This window comes from Copadichromis virginalis, linkage group LG14 (genome assembly GCF_057382275.1).
Source record: "Copadichromis virginalis isolate Kocher_CV1m ecotype Utaka linkage group LG14, C_Virginalis_male_GT1.1, whole genome shotgun sequence".
NCBI classification, from domain to species: domain Eukaryota; kingdom Metazoa; phylum Chordata; class Actinopteri; order Cichliformes; family Cichlidae; genus Copadichromis; species Copadichromis virginalis.
The window spans coordinates 38,347,754-38,367,904 of NC_140631.1; the positions used below are offsets into that span (position 1 = coordinate 38,347,754).

At 43.8% G+C, this 20,151-nt stretch overlaps 1 protein-coding gene and 1 long non-coding RNA gene across 4 annotated transcripts; one reads left to right on the top strand and one right to left on the bottom strand.

The window, feature by feature from the left end:
* Nucleotides 1-5,474: 5,474 nt before the first annotated feature.
* zc3h4 (zinc finger CCCH-type containing 4) lies at nucleotides 5,475-19,967 on the bottom strand. 3 transcript variants are annotated; one of them, XM_085430827.1, is made up of 14 exons: nucleotides 19,562-19,967; nucleotides 14,755-15,046; nucleotides 14,558-14,662; nucleotides 14,247-14,451; nucleotides 13,727-13,878; nucleotides 13,549-13,642; nucleotides 12,992-13,122; nucleotides 12,772-12,885; nucleotides 12,060-12,171; nucleotides 11,437-11,546; nucleotides 10,765-11,243; nucleotides 9,992-10,311; nucleotides 9,642-9,890; nucleotides 5,475-9,411 (listed from the first exon to the last, which is right to left on the bottom strand). In XM_085430827.1, the coding sequence occupies exons 1-14, from the start codon at nucleotides 19,639-19,641 to the stop codon at nucleotides 7,712-7,714; spliced, it is 4,143 nt and encodes a 1,380-aa protein (XP_085286953.1). In that variant the 5' UTR covers nucleotides 19,642-19,967; the 3' UTR covers nucleotides 5,475-7,711. The 3 variants fall into 3 exon arrangements, with proteins under 3 accessions (XP_085286953.1, XP_085286952.1, XP_085286954.1); XM_085430826.1 differs by having other exon boundaries at nucleotides 9,992-10,314; XM_085430828.1 differs by lacking the exon at nucleotides 19,562-19,967 and adding an exon at nucleotides 18,383-18,781 and having other exon boundaries at nucleotides 9,992-10,314.
* On the top strand, nucleotides 11,239-18,086 carry LOC146694578 (uncharacterized). The gene is made up of 3 exons (XR_014914910.1): nucleotides 11,239-11,609; nucleotides 13,746-13,900; nucleotides 16,715-18,086. It is a non-coding gene; the product is annotated as an uncharacterized LOC146694578 (long non-coding RNA).
* Nucleotides 19,968-20,151: the final 184 nt, after the last annotated feature.

Sequence of the window (20,151 nt, forward strand, 5' to 3'; positions counted from 1 at the left end):
CACACTATCAAGTAGCTCCTCCGACGAGGCCTGATCAGCTGCAGGTGTCACATGGTCTTCAGGTGTGGCCAATCACCTGCCAGGGCCACACCCACACAGACACATATGCAGGGAGAACGAGGGACAGCAATACAAAATACATATATTATAATATTAGTCCAAAACTGCTCAGTTTTGACACAAACCCCCTGTGAGAAGGCACTTTGTGACAGTGGGAAGGAAAAACTCCCTTTTAACAGGAAGAAACCTCCAGCAGGACCAGGGGAGGGGCGGGGCCATCTGCAGTGAACGATCGAAGGTGAGGGAGGGCAAAAGGGCAACACAAACAGTGTGGAAGAGATTTAGAGATTAGTAATAACTAATGATCGAATACAACATGGTGTATAAACAAATAGGAGATTGAAGAAGAAACACTCGGTGCATCATGGGAAGCCCCCAGCAGCCAAGGCCTATTGCAGATAACTAAAGGGAGAGTGAGTCTAAGGGTTCATTCTGGTCAGGATTATCTAATCCAGATGAGTTTGATATCAAACCCACCCTTTGCTACACTGTCACAAAAAATGATCTCAGGGTTGTATTTACTGTAAGTGAAATGATGATTAATACAAACAGCCACACACACGAAGGCCGATACAACACAGATACTGAGCTGTGAGGCTGATCTATAGGAACACACACAGGCACTTATGTGCACAGGCACAAGCATGTGTCTTCCACAAAGGCTCCAGTCACATGTTGAACAGATACATACCAGCACAGTGATGTCAGTTTGTTCATCCCAACCTCACACTGCTGATCTATTCATCGGAAACTCTGCAGCTGAAGGCCACAGTGAACACTGCCAAGTCTTTTAGCTGTCAGAGTCTCTCAGAAATCATTTGTTCTTAGGGTCTTCTGACGTCACGATAGGCTGTATGAAACTCATCGGGTGTAGCTGTGTGCTTACATTTTCTGGAGCACCAGATGGGTGGAGTCAGCGCAGTAACAGAAGATGCAAGAAGTGGCACCAGGCGAGTTTTAAAGAAAATCCTTCTGTTTTGACGCTCCCTGACACAGAAGGGAGCGTCCTGTTCTCGACTTTTCTTCTCATGCAGGAGAACCGGTCACGATTCCTTCACCATCTCCAACAAAAAACGTTGTTGCAGAACTCGTGTTAATCTGATTCCTGGTGGATCAAATACGTCAAACTTTAAGTGATCTATCATATGATTTGATACATTGTAAGTCTGATTCCCTCAAGAAGGATTCAGACTTTTAATTACTGTAAACAACAACAATATGTTTTTAAAATAGCTGATGTTTGCAGAAAGCATCAGCAGAAAATAGAGGTGTTAAACTCAGTTGGATATCAATTTGCTGTATCCCACCAGGTGCAGTTTGCTGAGGCATGTTGCCAGTTTGTGTAGAGGTCACAAACTGGCAACATGCCTCAGCAGGAGCAGAAACAGATTGATGGCGCACCTCTTCCTCAGCACATAAAAATAACATTAAAGGGACATTCCACACGTTTGAACTTTTTATCATTTCCTGCATTTTCTGTACATTTTCTCCCAAAAACGCATTACATGAGGCCTAATATGGTCAGTCTGAAACATTCCCAACTGGCTGTTACTCTACTGATCACACGGACCACATAGCATTGACATTAGCTCAAAAAAATTAAAGGAACAGGTTTTAATCAGCGTCAGTTAAACTTCTGGGATACCGATCTGGTCGGTAAGTAGCAGAGGGCGCTGTTAATCAGTTTCAGCTGCACGAGACGGGCAACAATGGAACAAACCTCAAAACAGGAATGATTTTACAGGTGAGGGACACAGAAATTTCCTCCCTTCTCACCTTTTCTGACTGTTATTTCACTTGATTTGCATTTGACTCGGGTCATGGTCACTACTGGTAGCATGAGGTGATACCTGGACCCTACAGGCACATGCTTGCTGAGGATGCACAGGTAGTCCAACTCCTCCAGGATGGCACATAAATACAAGCCGATGCCAGAAGACTTGCTGTGTCTCCAAGCTCAATAGCATGGAGGAGATTCCAGGAGACAGGTGCTTACTCTATGAGAGCTGGGCAGAGCCGTAGAAGATCCTTAACCAGTCAGCGGGACCAGTATCTGCTTCTTAGTGACAGGAGGAACAGGATGAGCACTGCCAGAGCTACAAAATGCAGCTTAGAATGTCTCTGACCAAACAATCAGAAGCGTACTTCACGAGGGTGGACCCTGTGCTCACTGCCCAGCACCATCGAGCCCGACTTGCATTTGGCACAGAATACCAGAATTACCAGGTGCACCACTGTGCTTTTCACACATGACAGCAGGGTTACCTTGAGCACACGTGACAAACGTTAAAGGGTCTAGAGAAGCTGTGCAGAGGGTTCCTCCTGGTCCACGACTATGTCTGGCCTAAATCCAATAGAACACCTCAGGGACGTTATGTTTTGGTCCATGCGACACCTCAGATTATCCAGTGTCTTTGAATTGTTTGCTTGTTTACACAACAATCATAACAACAAAGTAATATCCAGTGGGATTAGGATTAGACGGCTATGAATCAGGTCAAAGTTTGAGTCTGTTATTTAATAAAATAAGCTTTAATCAGGTTACAACACAGCATCTGAGGGTTTTTTTGTGTGTATTGTGGATAAAAACTACTACCGTGTGCTACTAACGGTAATGAACAGAACTATGTATGTATGTGGCATTTTCTTTGCTGCTCTGTTCGGTTCAGCGCACACAGTTCCTACTTTCCTGCCAAACACGAGGATTAAAAATAAGCCTAATAACGTCTAATAAGTCTCTGAGCTGGATCTGCTGCAGGATTCAGTTGCAGTTTTCACAGAGTTCAGAAGGACTTTCTGGCAGTTGTGTTAAAATGATCAGCTTGGCTGTCCCAACATAATAATAAGACAAAGAGGAGAAATGAGAGGTGGAGTTTACATTTGTGTATTTCTGGCGTTAACAGACACTCTTATCTGAATCGGCTTCCAACAAGCAGCTCACAGAGACAGACAGACTCCCTGTCTGGAGAGCGTGGGCGCCTGGGAGAGGCAACGACCACAGGACAGTAATATGTTCTTTACTTTTATTTAACGCAGATGATGGGATTAGTTGGTTAATTGTTTAAGCAAAGAAGCTCTTTAATAGTAATTCCCAGTCCTCTGGGTGCAATAAATCCCTTTAGTCCTTTAACATCTGTGTCCTCCACTCTTCAGCGTGCAGCATGTGGGAATTTTTTTAGAGACTCTCATGATAGCGAGACAGACGGGCACAAAAGAGAGAGACATAAGAGATCTTGTGAATGGAGATTGAAAGTTCAGCCTGGCCACCAACGTCACCCTTCTCACACTGCGCCCCCACAGGCGCAGGACCAGCACTGCGAGCACTGCGGCTCACAGACCATCAGAGTCCAAATCCAAGCTGAAGTCGTCCTCTAAGAGGATCACGTCTTCTAAATATACTCTCACCACAGGTAGTTTCCCCGAACAGGGAGCTAAGCAGATTACTGATAACAGATACGCCGAACGCACAACTCAGAGTGTGAGGGAACTCTGGGAAAACACCACTATCAGTACAGGTCATCCACTTAACAATACAAAAAAACCCAACGCATCATACTAAAAGCAGATGACAGCGCTCCACATTTCCCTATTTCAGCAATGAGGTTGCATGTTCTCAGAAGTCTGGATCACCATATTCCATCCCACGGATCTTATCTGGAAAACTTCAGCTGTGCTGAAGAGTGAAGAATGTTTTTGTGATTTCTTTTTTTTGTTTGTTTTAAATTTAGTGGGTTTTCCAGACTGTCTTTACTTTACTTTCAGTTTTGTCATTACTAAAAATGTAAACCTATTTAGCTGTTTTGATGTTTTATAAATAAATTATAATGGAGAAGAAGTTGAGAATAGATATTACAATACAAACCAAAGTTTATTGAAGTTCACGTGCAGATGTCCCAAATTTTGATAAACATCTGCACCACAGCCTCCTCAGGCCAAATTAAGAAAGACCCAAGTCAAAGATAAATGTGACCTAATCAGGGCAGTCTTTACAGTTTTAAAAGCGCTTTGTCACATTAAATTATGATGTTTTTATTTATAACCATGCTAAAATATTTTCTGATAAAACAATACAATGGTTTAAATCATAACTGTCTTACCATGAAATATATTTTATTGTCAAGAATGAAAAATCTTGACTTCTAAAACGTTGTTCCTCAGGGGTCTGCACACACTTGGGATCATTGTCCTTCTGCAGAGCAGAGCAACCAACCTGCCAGACGGCCTCACATTTCACTCTAGATTACTTTGGTAAACAGAGTAGTTCACTGTCGACTCGGTGACTGTAAGGTGCTTAAGCCTCGTGGCTGCAAAACCAGCCCAAATCATCACCCCTCCAACAGCGTGCTGGCAGTTGGCTTGAGGTGTTTGTGCTGATGTTCTGGGTTCTTTAGTTGATGCTGTGCATCATTGTCAAACATCTCCACTTTGGTCTGCCGTGCTCCTGAAGTCTTTTGGTTTGTTCAGATACAACTTTGCAAACGTGAGCTGGAAACACGTCCAAACAAGCCCCACTTGTTCATTCTTTTTCTAATTTTGTCGTCATGAGCCAGCCGAGGCCTGAACATCACCGTGGGGTGAATTTGCTGAGACATTTGCCGACTCCATGTTTGTCCAACGCCTTACAAAAAGTACTGTACAACTGATAATCACTGCCCTGTAGTTTCTGTTAAATAATTTTGTAATGTCATACTTTGTTTCTACCTAATCTTTAGACAATACTAATATTTTCCCATTTCTAAAACCTTAGAATTTAAAGTTGAATTTATGATGTTGTAGATTTGGTGTTTTACGTTACTTCGTTTGGCCAAGGAAGACATACGAGATTTAATGTCTGAGACTTCCTAATTAAATAAAGGTAATAATCATTTTAATTAGCTATTGGATAACCTCGTATAACATTGTGTTGTGCTGTGCTGAAGGTCACAGGCGGGTACAACACGTAGAACCAAACTGGCAGAGGAGAACATGTGCGCTCGCGTGTGTGATAGGAAACCTTTGAGGTTCGGGATGAATAGTTTGTCTTCCTGGAGCCAGCGCTGCAGGATGGGAGGGTAGCAGGAAGTGAGTCAGTAGTGGATCGTACTTAACCAGGAAACAGCCTGTGTGCTGCTGAGGTACTGATCCAAATCCACAGGGGCCGAGCCAAGAACTGCACGGTTCAGGTCTAAATATATAAAAGAACAAGATAAAAAAAAATGACAGCCTGCTTGTGAAAAATACATCTGAAAAGCAGGCCAAAGGGCGTTTTTAGATAATCTGATTTGACTGGAGACACAGACAGACAGCTCAGCGCTCACAACCTTCATCCGGCTGAACAATCGTGACTTCAATGAATTACTTAGAGACTTTGACAGAAAACAAAAATGCGTCAAATGAATCATCCGAGGTACTGACAACACAGGAAATACTTGAAACTGGTTGATCATGTATTAATTTTATTTAAATACTTACAACCTCACCTACAGTGTACAGTTAGAAAACTCCAGTCCTCCAAAGACGGGAACTGGATACTGGTCAAATTTACATAGTGAGGAAAAAAAAGGAACCAAACAAAAAGAAATCCATAAAGGAAAAAACAAACAACTTTCACACTTGCTATAGCTGACACTCAGCCTCCTGACAGGCTTTTAAATGGACTGGCAGGGAGGACGACATAATAGTGAGTTTTTCTTATCTGAATCTTCATACACAAAACCAGACGTGAACGTCGTTCCTCTCCTCACACTGCTGCAGCGCGCCGACGCCCCACTGAGGTGAGTGGTAATCTCTGACATACAAAATGATTCAGCTCAAAATTTACAAGTGAGGAAGTATATTTACTCAAGTATAAAAAAATAAATTAAAACGTTTATACACAAGATGGACGAACACGATCCTGAGAGCTGTTGTACAATCTTCACTTTCTGGAGGTCAAAAACATCTGAACCCGCCACAACTGACCGCTCACGTACAGATTCGCCAACGAGACTGGCAATGAAACCGCTCCCCCCTTACAACAAACAGGAACAACCGCTTTCCCTCACCCTGATTCAGACGCTGGATTCACTTCTAATTCACACAGTTCATGGCGTTTATGGCAGACGTTCTGGAGAGAAGACTTGCACTCTCATCTAAGCTGCGAGTCCAAACCGTGAACATTTCCACAATTACACGTCCACTTTTTCAAACATTTTTTTTAGTTTGTTTCATTTATTTTGGTTGGCATGGTTCAGATGAAAAGCAGGAGGGGGCACAGATGAGTGCGACACGTACAAGTCGTCTGAATTTTAGGTCCAAATGTAGTTTATGATTGTCATGGTGCCACCAGCCAAGCATTTCAATTGAGAATGCAAGGCAGAAAACTTCTCTATTCAGAACAGCTAATAAAACAAAACAAAGAAACTAAACGCTGAGATGTAGATGACTTTTAATTCAGTGGTCCAAATTCAAATGTAATTAGGAGGAAATACATGGAAATAACTTTGACAAAACCAGTTTTGGCAGCAGAGATAAAAGGACATGATTCAATGGATAACTAACCGCTAACCAAATGTGCCATTGGAGAGCGAAGTGACAGAGTCAGTCATCAGTCTGAGCAGCTAAACCTGTTTCCTGCTTTTTCCTAACGCCCCCTTAAGCTTTATGGAAACTAGAGCTTAAGTGCTCTCCATATTCACAAACCGATAAAAATAAATGTTCAAGTGAAAGTCTGTTTCTCCTCACAGCAACAAGACTGGAGTAAAGGCAAAATCTGTGAGAATTAGGGGCTTCAACGGTTGTGTAGTGATTAAAGAGCCTGTCACCTGTAAGAGCTAAACACCTGAAATGGAGCTGTACATGAACAGCCTGAAGGGTTACAGCCACTCAAAATATAAATACAAGCCTCAGAGACACAAGCTGACAGTGCAAAGGAGTAGAAAAATACTTAAAAAAGCATTTAAGTAGAATAAAGACCATTTCAGTCATTTCTGCAGAAAAAAAGTAACGTGGAAAGAAAAAAAAATGCTTTAGTTTGATGTGACGCCAAAGACAGAGGACAGTGGATGAAAGCAAAGGCAGTGATGTGGAGGGCATTTAGTTTTTGACAGGTGTAAAGTAAGTTGCCTCAGTGCTCTTGATTCTGTTTAAAGAAACACCAAAAATAAACAATATATTGTTGGGAAAATCAGATATAAAAAAAGCTTTTAATTTGTTACAAAGAGCACAGCCATCTGTAACTAACCAGAAAATATGCATATATACACGAGCACATCAGCTTTAAGAAGAGAAGAAATATGAAACAGAAGGATGTGAGAAACTTAAATAAAAGGAGATTTAAACACATGTGATGCCTAAAGTTTCATTCCATATAAATGTGTGTCTGTTGTCAGGATAATCATTTTCATTAAGCACTGAGATGAGAGAATACATCTATTTATACATCAATAAGTCTGTTTAAAATAGAGATTTCACTTTAAACGCTACCCGAGAGTCTTTTATAGAATCTGAAACACTGTGTTTGGGTGTGTGTGTCTGTGTGTAATATGTCTGCTGCCAATCTTATCAAAACTCGTCTTACAGGCAGTTGCCACAGTGCACGTTTCTCTTTGCACTGACATTTTCAGTGTCCAAAAACCTGAAACAATCCACACCCAGCTGCCACATCTGGGGCGTCAGGGTCCCAGGATCAGTGTCACTGGCAGAAGGGAGAGGCTGTGGGGTCAAAGCCTTTGAAAACTTCCTTCAGGGAGCCGTTGTCCTGCTCTGCGGCCGCCTGATCAGACTGTGCAGGGCTGTTTCCCCCAAAGGGGCTGCTTGTCCCGCCAGGCTTACTAGCCTGCTTCACAACACCAAATAAAGAGGATACTGGTAGGTTATGGACCCCTGCAGGCGCCTGGTCTGCAGCAGATCCAGGAGCACCCTGACCTCCAGCTGCAGCCACCCCAGCTGCAGCAGGCCCGCCCTGAGCTGTGGAGTTAGGTGAGGGCGCAGGTTTGGGCCGGGGCCTGTTATAGCTGTTGTATCTATCCGTGCCTTGCTCTGTACTTTTCTCTGGCTCAGGTTGGTCCAATGCAGACTTCCGAACAAAGAGGGGCTCCTTGGATTTAGGTTTACTCGTTGTGGAGTCACTGAGTTTGGACTCAGTTTGGCTGGCTGAGTTAGGAGAGTTGTTAGCGCCACTGCTGGTACCAGGGCTGCCTGGTTTGTTAGTCCGAGGGTCATACAGACTAATGCTGCTCAGCACACTGGCACCCCCTGGTGTCCCGGCCCCTACACTGCGCCCTGCCCCAACTGAGGAGAGCAACCGTGGGTCATAGGGAGCGATGGCAGGTGGAGAAGAACTAGATGTTGGTGCAGGAGATGTGGACGGAGGGGGCACAGGTTCTGATGGCTGCTTCAGTGCCGACTTCGGTGGCTGGAGACGGGGATCAGAGGGGACTTTGCGGGCAACACGGGGGTCAACAGGCTTTTCTATAGAAGCTGCAGGCATGGACTGAGGTTGACCCATAACTGGCATAGTGGTAGGGGGTGTGGGTAAATGAGGAGGAGAAGGAGTCTGGGACGTGCTGGAGTTAACATTCTTCAGGATGCGAGACAGAAATTCAAATTCTGGGAGGGTAGAAGCTGAGGAGGAGGGAGCAGGGGCGTCTAAGGAAGGAGGAGGCTGTACGGAAGGAGGTTGCGAGTGAGTGAGTGGCGTGTGTAACTGCTGCTGCTGACCGCGGGACAGACGTGAGTCAAGGGTGGACACGGGAGGGATGCCCGGGGGTAGAGGAAGCAGGTCCTGCTTGGGAATAGGGAGCGGAAGCAGATCTTCAGGAGACCAGGTGATCGTTTTAGCGAATGCTGGCATGTGAAGAACAATATCCTTCTTGATGTGGCTGAACTGCTGCAACTGGGAACGTGGGTCTTTCAGAGCCATACCCATGAGCGGATCCAGAGGAATCGGCACGGGCTTGTCCCGTAGAACCCGCTCAGTCTCCTCCTCATCCACTGCCGGGGTCGTGAGCGGAGGGGGCTTATAGACCAGGGGAGGTTCAGGCTTAGCAGCTGGAGGCGAATGGGAGGCAGATCCTGCTGAGGCAGCAGCAGCTAGCCTAGCTAGCCTGGGGTCTGCAGGTGGTCCAGATGACGATGGAGCGAGTGTGGAGTGGGTGGGGTCAGAGATTTGAGCTGACTCAGCAGCACGTGCCAAGCGTGGATCCCGAGCTAAGCGGGGGTCTGCTGGGCGAGCCGGAGGGTGGGAAGGAGAGGCTTTCACAAGGCGTGGGTCGCTCGGATGCACGTCAGATTTTTGAGGAGCCTGGGTCTGCTGACGGAGGGTCTTCAGGATGGAAGTCACGCTCCCACCGCCATCCTCATCCTCGCTAGAATACCAGTTCCCTGAGTCACCTAGGAAAAGAGGGATTTGACATTTTGGTCAACTCTAAGCAATCACTGAAAGGGTCACCTCCGTCTCATTTCTGTTACACACAAAATGGTTTTAAGTCTTAAGTCTTTGGTTTTACAGGTTTCTCCTGTTCTTAGACAGTCATACGGAAAGAGGAATACTTGCAAAGGATGCTACATCTCACTATGCCACAGGAATCATTTATACACAGATGCAGGTGCTGTTCCTCTACCTTCAGTGTCTCTGCTTTTTTCTGCTCCTCCCTCAGCCATCCTGCGAGCTCTTTCCTCTTCCTCTTGCTGCTTCTGTTGGATCCTCATGAAGAGGACGCGCTGAGCAGGTGGCAGAAAGTCAGGCACAGAAATCCCCCCCTGATTGGCTGTGGCTCCATTAGCAGGGCCTTCCTGGTTGCCTGACTGATTTCCAAATGTTCCTGTGCCTCCTCTCTCGTCCATACCGGAAAAACCCTGGTAACTGTCACCTGATAGGGAACAGACAACATTCTCATAAGTTTAAGAGCCACTATTGTTTGAAGTAAGCTGCTCCAACTCTATTTTGGTATTTAGTATAAAATGATCTCACCTTCTTGAACCACACCCTCCATCTTCATACCCTCTTGCTGATTGTAGAAGTTATTGTAGAAGTTTCCTCCTCCCTGAGGAGGACCTGGAGGCATAGCACCTCCATGTGGAGGGCCCTCTCCTGGTGGAAATCCTCCCATCATTGGTGGTCCACCGGGTCCCATGTTGGGAGGGCCCTGGTTCATTCCAAGGTTGGGGCCCATGTTCTGCATGTCAGGGGGCATCATACCTGGAGGGGCAGGGAATCTGGGAGGAGGGGCACCAGGGGGCCCTTGAGGTCCAGGTGTTGGGGTCTGACCCTGGTTGGTACTGGGGCCCTGGCTTCTAATACAAAAGCGGGAGTGTGATTTAGAATTCGGATAGTGACTCTCAAAGCAAACATTTTTTTTAAATTATTTAGAGTTAATTAAAAAAATGTAGATACTAGTTCCTGTTACACATTATTCTCTGCTAGTTGTGCATTTCCTAGAAGTCTGACAAAACCAATAACCAAACACTAAAATAATTATTGCACTGAAAATCCTTTGTCTACTCAACACTCAGGGCCCGCGGGTTTTGGGAGGAACCTTTGAGCTGTTGTGAATCTAAGCAGATGCTTCTCAGCCTTAACGCAATTTCACAGATGTTCAGAAAACGTTTTCAGTTCTCAGAGTAAAAACCTCAGACAGTATTCCTACATTCCAAAAACTGAGAACTTGGATCTTCTTACAGACAAAGTCAGGATGCGGATTATACAAATACTCACTTTAATTCTTTGCATTTCTGATCTCTTACCTAACTGCGAGTTTCTGGGCCAGCTGTCCTGTGGGCTGAACTTTAATCTCAAACAACGAGGGGATCTTCTTCCCCATGCCTCCTCCTCCTCCTCCTCCACCAGCAGGAGGTGGGGGACCCATGTGGGGAGGAGGAGGAAGGCCAGGGGGATTCGGCGGGCCACCTTGGAAGGGACTTCCATCAGGACCGTGGACAGGTGGACCGACGCAGGGACCAGGGACAGGAACAGGCCCTGGTCCTGGGGGACCTTTGACAGCCATGGGCACCTGATTAGGTCCAGGAAGACCCCCAAAGTCACCAGCTGGAGGCCCAGCAAAATCCACACCACCTGTGTTGGTTTCAACAGGAACGGGCCGGGGAGGGGTTGGAAGGAGGCCGACTCCAGGAGGGGGCTTAGGAAGCGGGTTAATTCCTTGCTTCTTCAGCTCCTCCACCTCTTTTTCGTCCTCAGCTCCAGCTTCTGCATCCTCTGCCAGCATCTACAAAACCAAGAAAAATACTCTGCTGGGTGAATCTTAAAGAAACACAACTGAAGGCAAACAAAAACAACAGTCTGTCAACTTAAACTGGCAGACTGTGCGAGTGACAAAAATCTAACTTATATACACTTAATATTGTGAGAGTTTACAGAAGATAAACGAGGTGACTGTCTTCGAGGTCGGAGGTTCCTACCTTGTTAAGCAGCTCCCGAGTATCATCATTGAGTTCCTCGTGGGAGAACATACACTCGTCACCATTGACACACTTCCCTGTGGTGTGGAACAGCTTACAGGGGAATTCACGTAGCACAGGAGTCAAGGAGGAACACTCGTGTCACATTATCAGCTGTGTCAACATCAGACAAAGTGGGTACGACGACTGATACAGCACTGCATCATATTTAACCTCACTCACATACAACAATACATCATTTACCCTGATTATTGGATAAAACAATTTGCTAGTTCATCTTTGCTTCATAGTGTTAATGGTTGTTAAAACTAATATGAAAACTAAATGGTCATTTTAACGATTGGAGCTTTTAAAAAACAAACCCTGAAACAAAACACTGGTGCACATATCGAGCAAAGGGTCAACTTTGGCCTGGTGGCCCGAATAAACAGGTGTAAACCCTGGATTGATTTCACTTATGCAACTTCATACTGGTAAATATTGCCAGCTTGACTCTTAACTTGACTTACTAGTCAGAGATTCAAGTTTAATTTGATTGGAAAAACTGGTTCTGATCCACAACTCCAGACTGCCTTATCTATACTGATAAATAGGCTCTCCATGTGGTCAACAGCAAAGGATATCATGCATGTAAGGACAGTGGTCAGCTCGGGCACAGAATCCAGTGATGTAGAACTTGCACAACTCCTTCTTCTTTGGCAGCTCAATGTCATGGCTGAAGTTACAGTGGTCGCCCTGTTGTATGGGAAAAAAGTGTGTGTTATGGATGTCAGGGCTGAGACAGCAGCCAACAGATAATTTGTAGACCAAAATAAACAACACAGAAGACATTTCCTCTGCATTATCTTGCAGCTGTGGTTATTACATGCTGCTATAAGAGTTTATATTAGTATAAAGCCTTTTATAATATTTGCATTAAGCTATAGATTCCTGGCACCAAACGTTGAAATTTCCACTGGAAACAGTTATATTTTTATCCAGGTAGGAGGTAGCTAGTGTGCTAAACAGTATAGTTGAGTGTAAATTTTTTTCTAAAACATCTTTATAAAACTCTAAAATACTATTTTAAAAATGTGTTTGCGTTTGAGGTATGAAATCATGAAAAACTGTTAGAAAGTTACTTTCAGCACAGCGGGCAACTCTGCATGTTTGATTTGGCAGAGATGTGCGCCGGATGCCCTTCCTAATGCAACCTCAAAGGAGATGTGCGCATGTCCGATTGGAACTAATGTAATACAAAATTTGTATATGTGCACTTTGAAAAGTGAACTTAACTGTATGTATACAATAAAAGAGCATTAATAATACATATTATTGATATTTGTGCCATCCTACCCAAGTGCATCTCCCCTCGATGTAGTACTTGCAGATGGCCTTTCCTTTCTTGTCCTGGTGCTTTTCATTCTGATTCCTCCTCCCCATTCCCGGTCCATCACCTCCAACACCATCCTGAACCCACCCCACACAACAAGCAAATACAAATTAGCTGTACTGTCCAGTTTGTTACCAGATCAGGGCGCTTAACCTGAGCTCATAATAATTATGAAAGTTTTACCCCGTTGTCCATGTCTCCGTTGTCATCATTCCCCATGTCTCCTCTTCCTCTCCCTCTGTTTCGACCCTTTGCTCCTCTAATCATGCCACGCCCTCCTTTACCTCTGCCTCGCCCGCGGCCCCCTTTACCACCTGGTGGAGAAATCAAGAGACAGTGTGAGTGAACTTTTGGGCAAAAAAAAGGATATATTTCCCCATTAATTTTGCATAAATCCTAGTTTTAGCCATTTTAGCTCCCTTAACCCTCCCTTTAATGCAACTTTCTGCTGATTGGCCTCACAAACTGTGTGCCATAGTATGGACATCTAGCTTCTATGACATCAACAGGATGAAAGATTTTAAAAGGAATACTGAAACTGAGTGTTTAGAACAGTCTGGTACCTCAGTTTTTGGCTCACAGAAACACTTGCACATACACTGATGGCATTATTTGAGTCTTTGTCCATATTTAATACGTGCACACACAATTATCTCAATAACATATGAAAACAAGAAAAAACAAACAACGTAGGTCAAATTTAAATAAAAGGAAACGGAAGGAAGAGACGAAAAACAAACCTCTGCCTCTGTCTTTGGACTTCTTGTACTGGTTGAGCTCTTTCGAGTAGTCATCATAGTCATCATCACCCATGTCGTAGTCATCATCTCCATACTGTAAGGACAAGGATTATTATTGTCATTTAACTGACTCTTTGTGAACTTGGAGCAAAATATAATTCTGAGCTCTAATCCTCACCTCCATTTCATCTCCGTAGCCGTCTCCATCATCATCTCCTCCCATCTTTCCTCCTCCGCCTCGCCCTCCTCTTCCTCTGCCTCCTCCTCTTCCCCTCCTCCCTCCTCTCATTAATCCACGGCCTCTGTGGTTCTTCATACGACCTCTGGCCCCTGCACGAAGACAAAGAGAGAAGTAAGAATAAGCTACAAAAGTGGGATTCCACCTGTCAGCAACTTATCTGAAATTTGTATTGATAAGAGAAGTTGTGTGTATGTATGCAAATATGCTCGAGTGCAAATTCAACTGTGGTGCAGGTAAAATAGTGAACTTTGATAACACAGTGATACATTTTTCTCTTTCCTTGTTTGAAAACATCCCTAGAAAAGACAGCTGGCCTTGTCACAACGTTGGATCTTAGGTTTGATTTTTCCGTGTACAGTCTTGCTATGAAACCGTGTTGACTTGTCAGCTGAGCACATATTCAGCATACAGCAGAATATGTTTAAAAAGTCTATTTTTCAAACTGCCGTGAAATTACCTCGCCCACCACGGCCGCCTCCTCCCTCCTTGGCCTTTCGGTACTGGTTGAGCTCCTTGGTGAAGTCATCGTAGTCGTCATCCCCCATGTCTTCATCTTCCTCTCCCTCAAAGTTGTCATCTTCGTAGTCATCGTAACCTCCGTAACCCTGTTTCTCCATCTTCATGTAACCACCCCTCTTTGCGCCACCGTAGCTCCCACGAGACTAGAGAGAGATAAGACATTGATAAACTGAGAATACTTTCACAATGTTCACATTATATTATGCACACGTAACATGTGTGTTGGGAAAGTTTTCTTTTCAGACTTACAGAACCGTACTGGGGGCTGTACTCTCTATATTTCCTTTTCTCACTGGGACTGTAGTCAGACTCATCACTGTAGTCTGAGTGGTCATCATCCGAGGACGCATGACGCTGAGAGAAAAAGGGACAAATGTTAGAGTTGATATTTTTGGGTTAAGCCAGAAAACGGGTGTTTTCATCTCTGCGTTTACTACAATTCTTACTTTATGTCGTGATTTGCGTTTCTTCTTGGACCTCCTCTTTTCTCTTTCCCGCTCCTTCTTCCGCTTCCTCTTACGACGGTGGGCTCTCTCGTCGTCTGAACCGCTGCTAGCGTGGCGCTCCCTACTTCGCCGAGGCCGCTCCGCCGACCCTTCGTGGCCTCCTTCACCTCCACCCACTTCTTCACCGTCTCCACCTGGACCGACTGCTGACACACCTCCTGCCATTTCTTCCTCCTCCATTTCTCCCCCATCATCTTCCAACTCACCCTCCTCCAGCTCTCCATCTTCTGCCCTGTATATGAAAAGAAAGCCATCTTTAATATTATGGTCACAAAATTTTACAAAGATAAATGCACAATAAAATTATACAAACAAAGAGGAGGAAGCAAGAACGACTTTATACACGCAGCTGGGGGTAAATCGGCGAAAACGAGTACAGAGGCTCGGCGAATTTGAAAATTGAAGATACAGGGATACACGCACAATTCAAGAACGAGTCATCGATCATAATCTGCTGCTAATATCATAGATGGTGCCATTTTTTCCCGATTGAGCCGTTGCGATTTCAGACTTTTCAGAAAATTATCGGTCAAATTAATCTAGATCCTTGTTTACTGTTTGTTGTATTTTTGTATCCTGGGTATGCCGCTGAGAGGAGACCCTGGGATAGATACAGGACATGCTGGAGAGATCATGTCTCTCAACTGGCTCAGGAACCCCTCCGTGTCCCCTTGGAGAGCTGGAGGATCTGGCTGGGGGGGGTCTGGGGGTCTCTGCTTACACTGCTGCCATGTGACTGTGATATGAAACACGAGCTGATGGTTGTATATAATTCTAAAAGAGACTATTAATCTGTAGCACGCACCACTTTCTGCCAGGAAAATTTCTGATGCTGAAGATTTACAAGGTTATACGGTGTATTCTGATGGACAGTCTGTCACACCGTAAGATGGGTAAATGTAAATTTAACTGCAGAATTTGAAATCTATGGCAGGTTGATGTTAAAGTTAATGATTTTGTATTTGTATACACTTGCATTCCTGTAAAGACTGCACATAATAAGTACCTGGGATTGCCATAAGAATAAGATGACCTTTCAATCATATAAGCCAGGTGAAGGAAACACTAAAATGTCAAACACAACACTTTATGCATACACTGGGAGGGATATATAATCGCACTCAAGATTAAAAAACAAACTCAAACGCTCCTGCAGTGAGGTTAGACTGCACAGCTGCTTATTGACATATTATCTAGGTCATCCAAACAGAAGGATAGATAAAAACACGCTGAATGGTGAACTAAAATACTGTGTATTCAAGGCGAACTTTCTACATCGTCTACACAGCTTCCAGAAAGCATCAACACCTTTCCTTTGGATTTAATCTCATAACGTGACGAGCACGAACAATTTCAGACTTCAAATTAGGTCATGTGTATATGTAATACTGTGCTTCTATTATTAACACTCACGACAGCAATACTGGTGTGTTTTCACCTTGTGAGCCTCTGTGCGTGTGTTATCATACACAGATAAAATGCAATCATCACTCCTACAGCAGCAGAAGTAACCACAAAGGAAGTCTGCGCAATATGCCAAGTGTTTGTGTTTTTGTCTGTACGCAGACAGATTTTAGCCACCACAGCTGGAACACTGCCAGAGTAAAAAAATACCCTATAAGGCCTTTTTTTTCCTCTTTTGAATGTATTTTAACTTCTAATATGAAGGACATCCATCTGGTGTAGAAAAAAAAAAATAAACAGACAGTTCCTGCTGTTTGATGTCTGCTGTTACTGAGGACTACCTCAGAGAAGGTTGAGTACTTTAACGTGTTTATGTTTGGCCATCTCTCAAAACAACAACAAGAACTTGCAACAGAGTGTTGCAGTAATGGGTCTTAATCTCAGATTAAATTGCCGAACAAAATATGTATTTATCATAAACTTTTATTTCCCACAGAGCACATTTCCTGCCACAATCTAGAAGCCCGTGGAAACTTCCTACTGGCTTTTAGCTGAGGGAGCCAGATCGATGCCAACTTCTGGGCCGGCCCACAAAAGGAAAAGAAAAACCATGTGGCACTCTGTTACGTCAAAACTGTGCAAGACACGTCATAAAATGTTGACACAAAAATGTTAGTAACAAAGAAAAGAAAAAATATTAGTACCTCCCTAAAGGCCAACACCCAAAGTAGGCTGACAAGCACTGTGTCCAGCAGTCAGGGAGAGGTCTGAGCTCTGGATGATGTGAACAGGAGTTAACTGATTCACTGAGAAGACTACTGCCATTCAGTATCAGACTCTCAAAGGCAGGTTTTGTCCTCCTCTGAGCCCACAGTGAGCTAAGATGGAGCAGGTGGTGGAAGACAGCTGATCTGCTTTTGAGGCAAAATGTCAACTCCACTGTACGTGTAGTATGCACCACATCCTCAGCTCACCGGCTTTCTCAGGGGAAGCAAATTAATCAGCCTTAATCATCAGAGCCCAATTTCTCCCCTCAAAACAGCAAATATATTAATAAAAAAAGAGAGAATGCCACAAACACGTTAGCTTAAAGAATGAAAACTGTCTACAGCAAAGTCCAACTTCCACCACAAATCCTGGCTGCTGCCAAGATGTAGCCTGCCAAGGGACTGCTTCAAGGAGTACAAAGGTCATCTTTCATTAGTAGCTGTTCCAGATTTGACTGATTTTTAGGTTTTAGAGTGCAAAGATATCCACAGATGACCTAGTAAACTCTCACTTTTATTAAAAATGGGCTCATAAAACCTGGATTCACTGCCAGAAAAAAAAAATCAGTTATCTGCTAATGGCTCACAAGACACAATCCAGAATAAACTACAAAATCTGTCTTCATATTTGGTACTCGGGACCATGAGCCAGAATTAAACTACACTTATTCTCTCTGGAAATATGTAAAAAGACACGCAGTATCAGATACCAACTAACCCAGTCCAGTCCATTTTTGACATATTATCTAAAACACTTTAATAGACTCTATAAGATGATTTGTCCTAAAAAAGCTATCAGCTTTTAATCAAACACCACAAACTCAGACCCCTACTTTATGACTGGTATGATTGCACAGACCTGTTACAAAGGAGGGCTCCCTTTCATAGCACAGGGATTTGGCTGTATTGTGGAGGCAGGTTGTTGTGAATAGGGGGTGGCTGGGAATCGCTATGGGCACAAGCTGTTGGCCCCCCTGCAATTCTGAAATACCCCCTTACACACACATATCACCTGCTGCTTCCCAATTTAGGGAATAACATAAAACAGCAAACCCCATTCAAGCATACTCTATACTACCAAAACAAGCTTAGCTGTACAGAGCTGTGGAGAGGAAAAACTGTTATTTACTTTGTTATTTGTAAGCTGAGCACAATAAAGTCCAGTCCTGTGCATGATCAGTTCGCCATGTTAGTTACACCAGACAGTTTCCATTTATATCCAAAGTGTAAAATCTCCAAACAAACCTCCTACCAGACAGCTTAGGTTTAGCAGAGCACATGATTATTCCGGATCAAATGGTTTACCATGCATTATGGCACATTATTAGCTCAATATTCGACTCCATAACTTAACTCTATAAGCACAAAGGGCCACATTTAAAATGGGGAATACTTACTGTGACGGGCTTTCTTCACATTTTGCACTCAAAACAACAAAAAAATAAAGCTTCTCGCTAAACTTTCGGGGACACTAAGTGGGAGTTTGTGGGGATTGGAAAGTGGGGGACCAACCGGGTACAGCAAATTTTGCCAACTGGGGACAGTGGAGAAGGGAACTTTTGTGTTTGACTTTAAACACTTTTGGGATGCTTTGCAGACGTTTTACACATTTTGGGGGAGGTGGGGGGACTTCGGGGGGATGTTGGGGACGAGTCAGTGTGGGCACGACTGTGAATAAAAATGGCATGTTAGTTAAAATACATCCATAACTACAGTAAAACGAAAAAAAATCTAAATTTAACGACAATTAAACTTAAATGTTTGAGGGCGTTCATAAGGGGAGCTAAAGGGTTTTTCTTATTTGCAATTAATGAGACGATGACAATTTTAAGTGCGTAACGCCAAGGGTGCAATTAAGCGCTACGCTCCGCCAACGGCACAAATGCATTTGAACCGATAATAATCGACGATAGTGATCAAATAACTTAAAGTTGGGCTACTTAAAAAACAGCAGCCATTAGAAATATCGACGACCTTAAAAATCACAAGTCAACATAAGTATTAGCCCTTAGCTTAGCCTTTCTCTGTTGTTGCCAACAGCATACGTTAGTAACACCAGCTAACATGCTAACGCTGCTAGCCTGAGTAGGCCTCACCGTTAGCAAAAAAACCCACCAGTTTAATGTTTGTTTTTTCCTTTTACCGCTGTGATCGCTACTGATACCAAACACACACGATTAATTGAACTAATTAGTTAAGTTTTTTAAGAGAGGGTGATTAGTTAACCAAGGCGCCGTGATCAATCGTCGAATTGTTAAGTATGGTCGCTTAAAGTATGATTTATCAGCCGTTTCAACCTCATCTCTTTTCCTTGAGACAGGCTGGCTCGAGTCGATTGCTCGTTGATTGTGATAAACGTAAATAAAACACAGGGAACAGCGTTATCCCAGAAGTTTTTTTGGCCTCCCAGTTGGCGTTGTCGTATCAACATGGCGTTACCTCTGTACTCGTTTTCCAGAAAAGGCGAATTTAATCCCTCTGACAGAAAAAAAGGAAAAAGAAACCCCGGGCTTTTTGTGTAAAAGCACAGGACAAATAAATAATTTCATTTAAATATGACTGTAGAATTACTCGACCTTTCGTCAGTCAGGAGACTGTTGTGTTCGTGGTTGGTAGTTGGGGAGTTTGGATGGACAGTCATGCTTTCCACAGCCATTTCCTCTAGCTACATTGAGGTGCAAAAAATTACAACTCGACACTGGAAACTACTGGCTTATGCGTCACTTCACACTAGGATCTAATTGTTTTGATTTTAGGAAGAGTTTCAGTTCATAGTAGGCAATTCTCCACTACAGTTGTAAGAGAAATATTGAGTCCTGACGTTCTCCGTCCTACTGTAGCGATGTGAAATGACGACTGATGAACCTAAAATGGCCGACCGTCTTCTCCAAGGAGAAAAGGGGCTGGCCTTCCCGAGAGTGACATCATGACGAATAGCGTACGCTCCTCACGGAAATCAACGAATGGCAAATTTACAGGGTAAAATGTGGCCTGGATGTTGACTTGCAGGTAAACCGTCTCCCCAAGTAATCTTATTCGATTATTAACGATTTCAAAACGTATATATTTTTTTAATGTTCGTACTAGATCGATGTATTTCTCCTTGTTATTTACGATGGCTTGAAGTCAATTTCATTCACTGTATTTTATTCTTAGGTCGCTGTAT